The sequence below is a fragment of the Canis lupus genome, chromosome 27 (genome assembly GCF_048164855.1).
Source record: "Canis lupus baileyi chromosome 27, mCanLup2.hap1, whole genome shotgun sequence".
NCBI lineage: Eukaryota > Metazoa > Chordata > Mammalia > Carnivora > Canidae > Canis > Canis lupus.
In genome coordinates, this window is record NC_132864.1 from 36,738,729 (window position 1) to 36,752,096 (window position 13,368).

Consider the following 13,368-nt stretch of genomic DNA (forward strand, 5'->3'; position numbering starts at 1 on the left):
CCCTCTCTCCAGCCCAGGCCGCTCCCCTCTGCTTCACCACCCCTGGGTGCTCCCTAGGCCCAGCTCCGCCAGCTGTTCCCCCTGTGCCCCCCCCCCCCCGCCCTCCCAGGCGAAGCCCCCGCGGCTACTCCCGACCCGCCTTACCCTGGCTGCAGGTGGGCTCGGCGCCTGTCCGGGGCGCGGGCTCTGTGGGCCAGCAGTGCGGCTCTGCGGAAGGGCTCTCGGGGACAGTCTTCACCTGCTCACTGTGCAGGGGCTCCTGGGGCGGGAAGCCCATGCCCTCCGCCCCTCCTGCCAGCTCTTCTCCCTCTGTGGGGACACAGGAGGGCTGCAAGTTACAATCCTCATCCAGCCTGGAAGACAGGGCCCTTCCTTCCTGAGCCCTGGGACACCTGGCAGGGGACCTGCACCGAGGCAGCCCGCCACCTCCACCGGCGGGCCAGGGGGCTTCTCGAGAACAGTCACATGGGTGGGGCCCGGCTGGTACTGGCAGGAAACCACTCACCCCCCAGGTGGACACTAGTGGGGCAGCTCACTACCGGAGATCCCAGTGTGCCTGACACAGCAGGGGCACACGGAGACTGTGGGGCCCCCAGCCCCATCAAACACCATCGCGAGACTTTGGAGGTGGGCTCACAGGCTCTCCCCTCTAGCCTGTGGGAGTGGCACTCAGAAACACGGTCAGGACCTAGAACCAAACCAGCTTAGCTAAGACGAGTGGATGGAGTGGTGTGCTGGCACTGTGCCTCCCGCCAGGCCACACCTTCCTGGCATGAGGCAGGGGCCGGGAATTGGCCTCCTTTGAGCCAAGGCCTGATGGGCCCGAAGGGTGCCCGCTGCGTCTGTGGCCGCCAGCCAGGCGGTTAGTCAGCATTGGTCCACGGGCTCCCAGCCCCCCGGGCCCCACCTGCAGCCACCCCTCAGCTCCTGCTGCATCCAGGCCTCCTCACGTTCCCTCTTCACCTTCCTCCTCTCTTCTTTCTCATTGAGGCCAAGGTGGCCATTGCCTTCCACTCCCCCACTTCTCCAGCAGGAGAAGCCTCCCTCCCCACCCCCCAGGCCAGGCAGGAGAGCTCCTGGGACAGGGACAAAGATGGGGTGACTTAGTAGCCTGGCCTCCTGCCTGTTGGCTCTCCGCTCCTGGGGGACAGAGCCTTTCCTGGCTGCCCATGCCACGAGCCAGTCCCTCCCTTCCTCAGGACCCACTGCTTGGCAGTCACGGTCACAGTCTCTTTGTCCCAGGGTCAAGCACCCTACACTATGACCAGGTAGGGTCAGCACCTTGGAAGACTCCTCCTGCTGCCCTGCTGGACCCGGGGAACAGGGACCACAGCTGGAGTCCTGTGCCACTGGGGCAGGACTCGGTTCACCATGGCTGGGCACACAGTCAGCAAGTAGGCCCAGTGGGTATCTGTTTCCAGGCCTTTCTATAGGTGGTAATGCTCTGCCGGCCTGTGCCCAACCTCGTGCAGCTGTTCCCTGAGGCCTGGGTGCCCTGGGAGGGCAGCTGGCTTCCTGGCTGACAGGTATCTATAGGACAGGAACATGATGGAGTGTGGGGAGAACAGGGTGCAGGGAGGGCCTGGGGCTGGCAGGATGGATGGAGGCTGCCCTCAGAGGGGCCAGGTGTCAGGCTGGCTCTCTCCTGCCCCAGGGGACTGTCCACCCTTTGCAGGCCCCTTCCTATTGGTGGGCCACCAGGAGGAGAAGGGACGCTTGGGGCAAGGGCATCTAGCAGAGAGCACCAAGCATGTGCAGTAGTGCTCCCTAGGCCAGCAGCCCCCTCCCCTCTGGGGCACCTGGGGCCTGTGAAGCGGGCTGCAGGTGGACCTGAGGGGGGAGGGATCAACCGGGAGGCCCAGCCTTTAAAGAAGGGCCATATGGACCCCATGGCTCCCCAGGCCTCAGGTTCTCTGTCAGTGGGAAATACCCGGCTAGGCTGGAATCCTGTGCCATTGGGCCACTCTCCCTCCTCCCTGGGGCAGACTCACGGCCTGGGCACCAGGTCCCCAAGGACCAGTGTCTTGGAAGTGCCAGACCTGACTCAGACTCTTCCTGGCTTCTCAAAATGGCATGAGGCCGGCATTACGGCCTGCCCGACTCCCTGGCCGGCAGTGCCCTGCTCAGCCAGGCACTTTCCTTACCAAGCTGGTCCCGTGGCCTGGAGTGCCCTTTCCACTCTTCCTCCCTGATCTACTTCCCTACTCTGACTTATTCATGGGCCTGGCACTATTCTAGCATGAAACCAGGTCCTGGCCTGTGGTGGACAGACACCCAACAGAGGTGGGGATTGGGGACATGTGGTTAGGAGCCCCGCTGATGCCCAAAAGTGACCCTGAGCTCCCCAAGGGGATGCAACCACCACATGAGGCCAGCAGCCCTGGTCAGCATGAACTGGGTGGATAGGTGAGGTCCTAGCTAGTGACCAGGGAAGCTTGAGAGTGTTCCTGCCCATCTGTGGGCCACAGGAGGTGGGATAAGTTGGGAGTGGACCCTGTCAGCCACTGCTAGAGCTGGAAGGCCTGAGTGAGGGGCACCCTGGGGAGGAGCACAACAGGACTGTCCACTTTGGAGACACCAGTCAAGGTTTCCTCTGAGGCTGCCTTCCCCGTCTTCACACCTTGGGGATGGTGTTCTAGGAGGATCTGTCCCCAGCCTGTTCTCCCAGGTGGCTTGCAACCTCCTATGGCGCTGTCTCTGGCAACAGCTCCCAGCTTGTACACCCTCTAGCTCCTGGGCACCTCTGCAGGGCAGGCCTACCCTGGGCCCAGGGCAGGCAGATGCAGACCCTACCACCAGGCCACCCTGTCACATCTGGGGAACCAGAACGTGCTGTGCAGCCCCTTCCAGGTTCTCCCTGTTCTGGAGGCTGTGGGAGGTGGTCTCTGGGGACCATCAGGGCAGCCAGCCGAACACCGTCCGCTTGCAGATCCTGATGCAGTACCAAGAGGCCAGCAGGTCACTCTGCGTGTGGTGTGGGAGGCCAGTCAGTGAGTGTGCTGTGTTCCTGGCCCATCAGCGTCAGGTCTATGTATCCCGTATTCTCGACCCAGGGCCGCCCCCCAACCCCCATGTCATGTAAGTGTTCCATCCTAGCAAAGGGCTATTCAGTTTAGTTTGGGGGAAGGAAATAAGAAAGGATCAATTCTCCAAGACAAAGAATAACACTGGGAAGTACACGATCTTCCACTGATCTAACAGAGGGGGAAAAACTGCGAATCACAGTTTGGGGCCCGCTTGGTGCTGGGCGTGGTGAGCAGGAGGGGCCAGGAAGGCAGCAGGCTTCAGGTGGCCTGCGGGCCCCGCCTCCTGGTACTCACATCCTGAGGAAACTTCCCGCCCTGTACCCATCGTGCGTGGCCAATGCCAATGATGGTCACTCACTCCCAAGATCGGGTTATAAAGGACAGTGCAGCTTCCTTCCAGTGCTCTCTCTCAGACCCTGGGCCCTGAGGAAAGCCAGCAGCCACGGCGTGGGGACCCTCAGCAGCCTATGGAGAGGTCCACGGCAGAGGACCTGAGGCCTCCTAGCCAACAACCCAGGAGAACCCGAGACCTGCCGGCAACCTGAGTGAATTCAGATGACCAGATGACAGCCTGACACACTCCTGAATTCCTGCTCCCCAGGGGCTACGAGATCAGGGGGCGAGAGTCAGGTGGAGGCCAAGACATCCTACGGTGAGAGGGGGTGATCCCTGGGGGAGCCAGGTCTTCGTGGGAGTGAGCGATTTCCCTGGGCCATGGACTCCCATTGTCCCTGCCCCCCCGAGATCCCCACCGCCAGGATCCGTGCCACGGCTGTGCTCGCCGTCTGCCAAGCACTGTGCTGAATCTGCATCACCTCCATCTTTCACGCTGTGTGCTGGAAATGCAGACACACAGAGGGAAGCAGGGCGGCCGAGGTCACCTGGTGGTGGAACCACCACTTCTAGCTCTTGGGCTGCTTTTTGTCCTGCAACCTTCAGGGCTCCCCTCAGAACAAATGGCTGCAGGAGCAGACTTAAGGGAAGTGATTCTTCATGTCGTGGGGTCATGACCGGTGTAATTGTACCCAGTGGGGCAGAGGATCCCTAGACTTCCACGATCTTCAACACAAACTGGGGACCGGCATCAGGGAGAATCTCAGCGCCTGATGCCTGTGCTGTAGGAAAGAGCGGAGAGAGGGAGCGCTGCCACTCCCTCGGGCAGACCAGCAGCGTGCAGAGCAGCACCCTGCTCACGGCCGCTGCTGCTCTCAGGTCTGACATTCAGATGTCTCAGGAAAAGACACAGTCAAGGCTGCATGGCCAAAAGGCTGCATGGGACCGTGACCAGGCACAGACATGCCTGCAGGAGCAAAGGGCCAGTGTGGGGTCTCCGCAGGGGTGCAGGCTGGTCTCAGCAACAGGGCAGGGCAGGCAGGGTCAGTGCCCAGTCCCCGGAAAGCTGCAGGCCTGTCTGCCCTCCTGGTCTGCCGGCTGCCCCAGCCTGTGCGCTGCCGTTCCTAAGGGCATCTGGGGATTTAGAAGGAACCAGGGCTCCCTCTGGCTGATGGAGCTCATGGCCCTGTCCCCATTCCTTCACAAGCCCACTGACCAGCCTTGCCCTGCCCATGCTGGCTGGCCCACGAGGGGTGGGGGGCACTGTGCAGGATGCCCCCAACCACAGCAGGTGTCCAGGGATGGCTCAGGGCCTGTAAGGTCTCCAGCAAGCCAAAGTCAGGATGCCCTCTCTTCAGAATCCCTATTTATCTATTCATCACAAGACTTGCCATAAGAGAAAGCAACACACGTAAGTACATAAACACCTGATGTCAGCACTGGCTCCCTCCCTCCTCACGACACCCCTGTGAGGGGACTGCTGTCACCACTTTCATTTCTGGATGAGAGGAAGGTTAAGTGAGTGGTGGACATGCCAGCAGGTTGTGCCCCCTGCCCTCCAGGGCCCCCAGGATGGGCTTCTCAAGGACCACCAGGCTAGAGGTCACCTGGCCTCACCCCACCCTGCCCTCACTCTCCGTGCAAGGAGCAGGACTTGCTTCCACTGGTGGCAGGGGCCTGGGCCCAGCTCAGGCCTCACTGCCTAGTGGATGGGATGGGACTTACCTGGGCCCAGAGAGACCATGCTGGGGGTGGCCTCCGGCCTGTGTGGCCGGGGGGGCCCAGGGTCCTTGGACAGGTCTGGTGTGGAAGCTGACGCTGAAGGAGGGCAGGGGATGATAGCCGAGGAGGCCGCCGGTGCAGGGCGAGGCTTGGTGTGAGTGTCACTGGGCCGCTGGAGAGCGTCAGCCGGCGCAGGGTCAGGAGCTGTGGGGGCCACAGTCCCTGGGAAGAAGTTCTCCCGGTTGTCCTTGGGGTGTTTTGGGGTGGTGGGTGTGTCCCCTGCAGCCTGTGAGGACAAAAGGAGGTGAAGAAGGCTAGCTCGGCAGCCCAGGGCCCTCACCATCCCATAGGACACCTGCCTGGGCCTGGGCCTGGGCCTGCCAACATGCCCTCATGGCGTCAAACCCTGAGTCCCCCATGCTGCCAGAGAGCCCCCAGGGCAACCCTTCAGGACTCTGCAATGCTAGAAAGCTGCTGGGGACCCACAGCCTCTCCCTGGGAGGATGTCCAGGCCCTGCTGATAGGGACTCAGCACAGGGACTGGGGCTAACAGACCTCATGTTCCCACTCCTGGATGCCACCCTGACAGGAGCATGACTCTGGGCAGGGGGTCGTTGTGCCCGACGTGGGGACTGTAGTAACACAAAGTTGGCCTGGAGGGCGATTTCCCAAGGGCCACCAGTGGGACCATTTCAAGAGTGTTGAGGTGACACCAAGAGTCAGCTCCCTGAGTTCAAAACTAGCCCCAAAGCCACGGTGTTGGACAGCCTGGCTTGCAGCCGTGTCTGTAGTTCTCGCCACAAGCCTTCCATTCTTAGGCAAGCCAGGTCCACTGGGGCCTCCTCATCTTCCTCCACACAGTCCCCTCTGCCACCAGGCCCCTCTGTTTTGTACCCAAAGCCCATGCTCCCGGGATGGCGTGAAGGCTGCTGCTCACCGAGGGCATGGTGCAAGGTGGGTCCCTGTATGAAAGCCATGCCCCAGCCCTCAGACCCCTAGCCCAGGGTCCACGGTCCTATCCGAACCAGCCCCCGTCGGGGACAGTGGAAGCCCTCCGGGTGGCTCCAAGTGCAGGGTGGTCTCACACCCGCAGGGGGCACCTCGGTGCTGGGGAGCAGCTGGCTCACCGCTGGAGCTTTGCTTCTTCTGGTACCTGTTCTGCTTGAATGTCCTGTCCCCAGATTCATGGGGTCCAGGAGAGCCCCCGAGACTCTGCCGTGGGATAAGCATGGGCTGCCAGGAGCCAGCCTCAGCCACGGTGATAGCACAGAGCCTCCAATTATGTCCAGAGCGTTCTCCAGGTGTGTGCTGGGCTGCCATGGCAACTGGGACAGGCTTCCAGCAAAACAGAGCCTCCCTGAGGGGCGGGGGAAGTGGGCCCATGGCCGCCCCCTCCCCGACCTGGCCAGAGGCGAGCCAGGCCCCAGCCAGGTGCTGGTCCTTTTTGGGCCTCCATCTTCTCATCTAAGAAATGAGACCCTTCCCTGCCCTTGGCTCCTGCCAGCTTAACACCTCCTTTTGCCACAGGACAGGGAAAGTAGGTGTTGGGGTGTTTCCTGTCCAGTGTGGTTCTATCACTTTAAGCACCTTTTAAAGGCTGCATCAGAAACGGCCCTCTGTCTGGAGTGGTCACTGCCCACCTGCCCCCTTCCCCGTCAGCAGAGGAGGGGAAGTCCTGCCCTGGGGCCCTGCGTGGTTACTCCTGCCCCATGTAGCAGGGGCTGTGGCGAGGGCCACACAGGCCACAGGAACCACAGTGGCTGCACCGTGAACTCCGGCTCCTCTGGCAATAATGGAGTGATGAGGAATGCTGGTGGCTTGGGGCACGTCTCCCCTGGGATTCTGGCCCTCACCTGGGGGATCAGGCCCACAGGTGCGCCCACAGCCCACTCATGATTGAACTGGATGTCTTCAGACCCTCAGCATCCAGGCTTCCTCTCAGGCTCCTGCTAGGGGACCAGGGACTCGAGTCCCCAGGCTGCAGGTGGACACCTACTGTCATGTCCTCCTCAGGACTCCTGCCTCAGGACTCCCTGTGAGGTACTCTCCACGGGAATGCCAGAGAGGGCTTTGTGTGTGGGCGAGGATGGGAGGCCAAGGCCTGCTCACTTGTGTTGCTGGGGAAGGGGCAGTTGGGCCACCCTTGGAAGGACGAGAGGCCACATCTATTCAAATGGCAAATATCTATCCTTTGACCCAACGACCCAGGCCCAGAGGTCACTCCTGCAGAAATGCCCCACTGGCACTGAACAAGGACACTGCAATGCCACCCTCCTGGCTCAAGACCTGGTGCCCCCTTTCCCTGCTGGCCAGACCCTGCCTATGGGCCTCCTCTTGAGCTGGTTCTCTCCCAGGAGGACCCCTTTCCCTCAGCCCTTCCCCCACCCGTTTGGTCCCACTACTCCTCAGAAGATGTGGCCTCTGAGCCCCAAACCGATGGCTTCGGGGGTATCAACAGCCAGGGCTCCAACCCAGACCTCTTCCTTAGAGGAGGATCCAATGGCCAGAGCCTGGGAGGGCCTCATCCCTTCTCCCTGTCACCAAGTCCCACTGGCCGCCCTTCTGACATCTCAGACCCACCTGGCTCACTGCACCCCTGCACCAGCCCACCTTCTCCACTCAACAGCAGGGAGTCTTTCCTAAGCCTGGGGCCGTCTTGCTCCCTCCCTTGCTGAATAAACCCCCTGCCCTCTCCGCTCTGCTCCTATCCCACTCATATCCCAGCCCCACATCACTTCTTCCACCTTTGTCCCGAATGAAGTAACCTTCCCGGGGGAGGTCAGCTGGGTAAGGACATTCCCATTTGCAGAAAGGGTAGCTGAGATGAGGGCCCCCCAGGCTGTACACACTGAGCCAGGGGCTGGGCCCACCAGGGTCTTCCCCACCGGGGAACAGGGGGCTTCCTGGGGGCCCAAGCTCAGCTGCCTCCTGTGCACCTGCCCCGGCCCACGCTGACCCCAGACAGCCCGCCCTGGGGTGTACTCACGTCTTAGCGTGCCGCCGGGGCCTTAGCGGGGGCGGGCCCCATACAATGAGGCTGGCGCGCTGTGTCCTGCTTACCTGTCTCTGGGCAGCGGCCCCGAGGTGGCCCTGACAGAACTTGACGGCCTGCTCCAGCGCAGCCTCCTCGTCCACCTGAGCAAGGAGATGTTCAGTCAAAGGGCCCAGGCGGTGGCACTTGGCCTCCTCCCAGCCCTGGAGCACGAGGACCCCTCCCGCGCTGCCTGGGAGGCACGGGCACGGGCACGTGGCTGTGCTCTGCACCAGGCTGGTCTGGTCAACGCCACGTCTAGGGCCATGTTACCCTGTCCTCAGGGGCTGAGGCTGGCGGTCGGAGCCAGACCCTGCCCCTCAAGCGAGTGGGATGGTGGACCTTTCAGAGTCTGAGGTTTGGGGCAGGAGAAGGTCCGACAGACCCAGAGGCCAAGAGCCCAAGGCGCAGCGGGACGGCAGCAAGGCCAGGGAGGCACTGGGGTGCCCTGGTTGAGCAGCGGGCAGGGCGTGAGGGAGGCAGGCCAGGCCCGGGCGGCAAGAGCAGCCAGTCGGGGGCAGGTGCGGGGTGGGAGGGTGGGGGAGGGTTCACCTCCACCAGCGGGGAATGCAGGCCGGGTTCTTCCTAATTGGTCAACAAGGAAAACAAAGAAGGGTTAAATTAATCCTGGATGCTGGTGAGGGGGTGATAAAATGGCCACTCTTAGAAGTGGTACCACAAATAGACACAATTTGGGCAGAAACAGCTTATCAGGATGGGCACCTCTTTTGAGCCAGCTGCTGCAGTTCTGGGGGTACTTCGTGTGGGATTCATTTTCTTTTTCTTTATAAGAAAAGATGTTATTTATTTGAAAGAGGGAGAGAGACAGAGCACAAGCAGGGGGAGAGCAGAGGAAGAGGGAGAAGCGGGCTCCCCGCTGAGCAGGGAACTGGACTCAGACTCATCCCAGGGGCCCCAGAAATCATTTTAAATAGAAAAATAGCTACACATCTAATGTATTTTAAAAAATAAATAAGAAGAGTGCAGAGCCTCCTCACGTCCCAGGGCACCACGGCCACCTCCAGATGACAGCACAACAGTCTCTGAGGACGTGCATGCCCAGAGCACTGGAGTGGGCCAAGGGTCCTTCCGTCTCCCTGTGTTGAACTTGATAAGATTTCTGCAAATGGTTTAATTTCCTTTAAAGTCGAAAACAGAGTTTTCCAAGCTCACTATTTCTCCTTTTTGTTTTCTTTTTTTGTGTATTTTCCCAAACTCTCTTGAGATACAGTTGACAAAATCACTCCATACTTAAACATGATGACTGGACATGCTCGTGGTTGAAAACCTCAAATGTAGGAAAGCCAACAGCAGGGCTGGGGTGGGAAAGACACCTAACAAGCATCCCCCAAGGGCCCTAGCACCCCTGGACAGACTGAGAAGGACCTTCCATGAGAAGAGACCCGCCAGGCCTGCCCCGCAGCCACCCACCTGTTTGATGAGCATGTAGGTCTCGGACATGATCCTCTCGATGCGTCCCAAGTCGTAGGCCACACCCTTCTGGCCCTGCTGCCACACACGGTAGGCGTCCAGCAGGAGTGTCTTGCCCGACTCTGTGTCCTCCAGGAGCTTCCTCTTTCGGCTGGGCCGTGTGGGTAGCTCCTCAGGGTGGCCACCCCCTCTGGCCCCAGTGGTGGTGGTAGGGGCAGTGGCCAGGGCTGGCTGGGCTGGTGTGAGTGGGCTGGGTTGCTGCCGGGCACTGATGCTCAGCTCCTCCAGGGACAGCTCAGTGGGACGGCTCTCAGGGCCTCGGTCCCTTGGGGGACGGCCTGGCTGTGGTGGTGGTGCCCGTTCGGAGTCTGAGCAGCGAGCAGTGGCCTCACCCGTGTCCATGGGCTCAGTAGGCCCTGCCCGGGGGCTGTCCTTGTCCTTCCTCTCTCCGGCCTGGTCTGTGCTGTCTCCTGCCTCCATGGCCACAGGCCGGTGGTTGAGAGGGCCCACTTTGCCCCCTGGCTCGGCCCCTGGCCCTGAGCCATCAGCCAGAGGAGGCTTCTTGGAGTGGGGAAGGCCCTCTTGACTATCCTCAGGACTGGCCTTGTGGGGAACGTCAGTGGTCATCCTGGCTCCAGGGAGGCCACAGGCCTTGGGCCCTGGGTGTTCTGACCCCTACGAGAAAACCGAAGGTAAAAGACTGTGTCTTTGTGCTTCCACTACGACAAAGCACGCCTGGGTGTCAGGAGTCCCCATCTCAGGCCACTCTGGTCTGCCCATCAGCCAGTTGCCCCAGGCTGGGCCTGGAGACTTGCCTAAGGAAGTCTCTCCCTTTCTGCTCCTCCGGCCTGGAGAGGGACTGACGGGGCACTGGAGGCGGTGCTGCTCCAGAAGAATAGGCCTGGCTGGTACTCTGATGGCCTTCCTCTGAATGAGGGCACTATGGCAGTCCTGCGCATCTTACAGGGAGGTAACCTGCCAGGGGTCACCATACATGCTTGCTACAGAGCTGAATGCTATTCTGGGCTCTGATGTGTCCCTTATGCACAGCAGCCTGGGTGGAGTCTCAGGGGGCGCTACCCTGAGCCCCTGCACCATGGCCCAGCTAGTCCTACTGGGCAAAGGGCACTGCAGCAGCACTGCCCTGGCTCAGGTCCCTATGGCCCTTCCTGCTAGGGTGGTGACCTAACCTCGTAGGCCTCAGGTGCTTAGCTCTGAAAGGAAGCAAGGATGTGCCTACCTCAGAGGGTGAAAGGGGACTAGGTGTGCCCGATGCAATCCAAGGTCCCGCACAGCCCATCAGAAGCCCACCATGTGCTTCAGTATCAGGGCTGCTGCGACCCTGGGTTCGACCTGCCAGGTGGGGGTACACTGCTCAGGTAGCAGCCTCAGTGAGGCTTGTTACTGTCCCTCCCTGACCACAAGTCCCAGACAGGCCAGCATCTCACTGTCTGGCCACCTCCTTATTGTGCTGACCTTCTCCACCGGGGAGGCAGGAATGTGCTCCTTCACAGCTGGGGACACTGGGACCTGCTGCATGGCAGTTAAGTGAAGGGCCAGGGCGACCGCCTGGGAGAGGACAGTAGCCGCGGGCATACCTCTGCAAGCTCGCTCAGAGTGTCCTCCAGCACCTTCACAGTGAGGATGAAGGCCCGCTGTGCCAGGACCTGGCGGTCAGCATCTCGCAGATACTTCCTGCAGACACACAGGGGTGGCCGGAGAAGATAACAGAGCCTCAGAGCCACACGGCACTGGCTGGTGGACCATACTCCTCCCCGCCCCGAGAACACCTGCTGGTCCCCTGGCCTCCCTCCTGCCTGGGTCCACTCTCTGGAAGCCTTCCCTGAGCCCCCTACCTTGGCACCCCAGCATAGACTGTCCTGGGTCCTCCAGATCTGGCCGGGAGCCCTGGGAGCAGGGTAGGCAGGGCTGGGCCAAGCGAGAGCTGGGGGCCTCTGGCTTCCCTCTATAAAGCCTGTCTTCAGTGCACCCCAGACCCTGGCTGAAGGCCCCACCCCTGCTCCTACAGGTGAATGAGACGAGAGAAGGGAAAGCAGGGCAGGTGCAGAGGACAGCGTTTGGCCCACATGGGCCAGACCACGTCTCCCAGGATCCCCCACAACCCCTACAAGCAGTGGCTGCAGCAGATGTCCCTCAAGCCTACCCTTTCCCCTGTCTGGCAGAGGGATCCCTGGTTACCTGTTATCTGGCCTGTTATTACTTGCCTTCACCTGGGCGGGATACCAAAAGGTATCATTTGGAGACCTGTTTTCCCCACAACCTGACAGCACCCTGAAAGCCCCAAGCTAAAGGCAAGCAGAAGGAAAGGAAGGGTAACTTGTCTACAGGCCCTGTTCGCCCCAGGGTCCACAGGGCAAGGGTGTCGTCTAGATAGTGGGACAGAGAAGCCCTTGAAAAGAAGGGCTGGTCTAGGCTTCCCAACCAGCAGAGACGCCCTGGGTGGGTGCACTCACGCCCTGAGCCACGATGGCACCAGCTGCCCTCAGGGCCAAGCGCACACCGGGCTGGACAGCTGAACTCACTTGCCCTGGTCCGGGGTCCGCTGCAGCATGGAGGACACCTTCAGCAGGGTGCTGTGGTCCCGGAGCTGGGCCAGCACCTTGAGCAGCAGCACAATAGAGCGGTTCATGTGCCAGGCGAAGCTGCCCGGCCGGTCGATCTCGTCCACGGGGATCCGCCAGATGCCCTGTGAGACGGACGGAAGAGGGCATGTGAGGGGGTTGCCGTGCCATGCAGAAAGGGAGCGTGACCACCCCAATCGGCCTCCCCTGCAGATGGCAACGAAGGATACGCGCACGCTGTCCTGCACTCGCTTCTTCTGAACGGCAGCGTGGCACGTATGTACTTGACCCGTCACCAACAGGAAACATGCAGGTCATGCCTAGTCAAATGCACCCCGTGGGGGAAACCCAGAACCTCAGCCCCTCTGCATAGGTGCTGATTCAGCCATGGGACCAATTCCTAGAACGAAACTGACAGGTCAAGAGGTGGCCACCATGAACCTCTGGCAGCTGTGCTGGCCCCAACCACGTGCACTCCCCCAGAACAACGCCCAGAGACTGGAGGGCTGGGCTGAAAACGACGGAGCTCGCAGGATGCCCAGGTTCCCTCCAACCTGCCTTTGTCCGGTGTGCACTCCGCCCGGGACTCCCTCCTCCACCTCTCGGCCACCAACCTCACTGTCTGAAGGCTGAGCTGGTGCAGGGCTGGCTCTGGGGAGCCCTGCCACCATCTCCCTCAGTCCGTGCTCAGCCCACCGCTGCACTGGGCACCCTGCTCATCAGCAGCTCTAGGTCTGGTTCCCTGCAGCACCTCCACACCCAACACAGGGTCTGAGACATACTCGGTCCAGTCAAGGCATAGTGGAGGAAAGGATGACCAAGGGAGCAAATTACAGGTAGACAGAAGCAAACCCAAGGCTGTGGGGCCTGGACTAGGATTTATGTCTCTGGGGCAGGACTCTGGGGGCCTGGAAGCAGGCTGGCTCACAGCTGGCTCCCTGCAGCCAACACCCTAGAGAGATTCCTGCCTAGAATGGAACAGGGCTATGAGCAATGCTGTCTCCTCCATCTGGGGCCCCTAGCAGGGTTCCCAGGGGGTGCCACTCCCAGGGCCTTATTCCCGTGGGTGCTCAGTGACTATCTCCAGGCTCTGGCAGTCCCAGGAGGGAAGTCAGGGCACCCCCAGCCCTGAGCCACTAGGCAAGAGAGGAGCCTAAAACCCATAACCCATAGCTCCAAGCCCCCACAGCCTCCACACTGGGTCACTGGGCTCACACTGGACACAACACCCCTACCTCCCAAG

The 13,368-nt window shown here is 61.1% G+C and overlaps 1 protein-coding gene across 7 annotated transcripts in view; it reads right to left on the minus strand.

The window, feature by feature from the left end:
- Positions 1-13,368, minus strand: part of CABIN1 (calcineurin binding protein 1) — a 151,489-nt gene that overhangs the window by 1,814 nt on the left and 136,307 nt on the right. For all 7 annotated transcript variants that reach the window (XM_072803448.1, XM_072803443.1, XM_072803444.1 and 4 more), the window contains 6 exons: positions 12,087-12,250; positions 11,142-11,238; positions 9,544-10,218; positions 8,142-8,216; positions 5,085-5,367; positions 145-309 (listed from right to left, as the gene is read on the minus strand). In XM_072803448.1, coding sequence (XP_072659549.1) covers positions 145-309; positions 5,085-5,367; positions 8,142-8,216; positions 9,544-10,218; positions 11,142-11,238; positions 12,087-12,250 — 1,459 coding nt within the window. The remainder of the gene's footprint in view (positions 1-144; positions 310-5,084; positions 5,368-8,141; positions 8,217-9,543; positions 10,219-11,141; positions 11,239-12,086; positions 12,251-13,368) is intronic.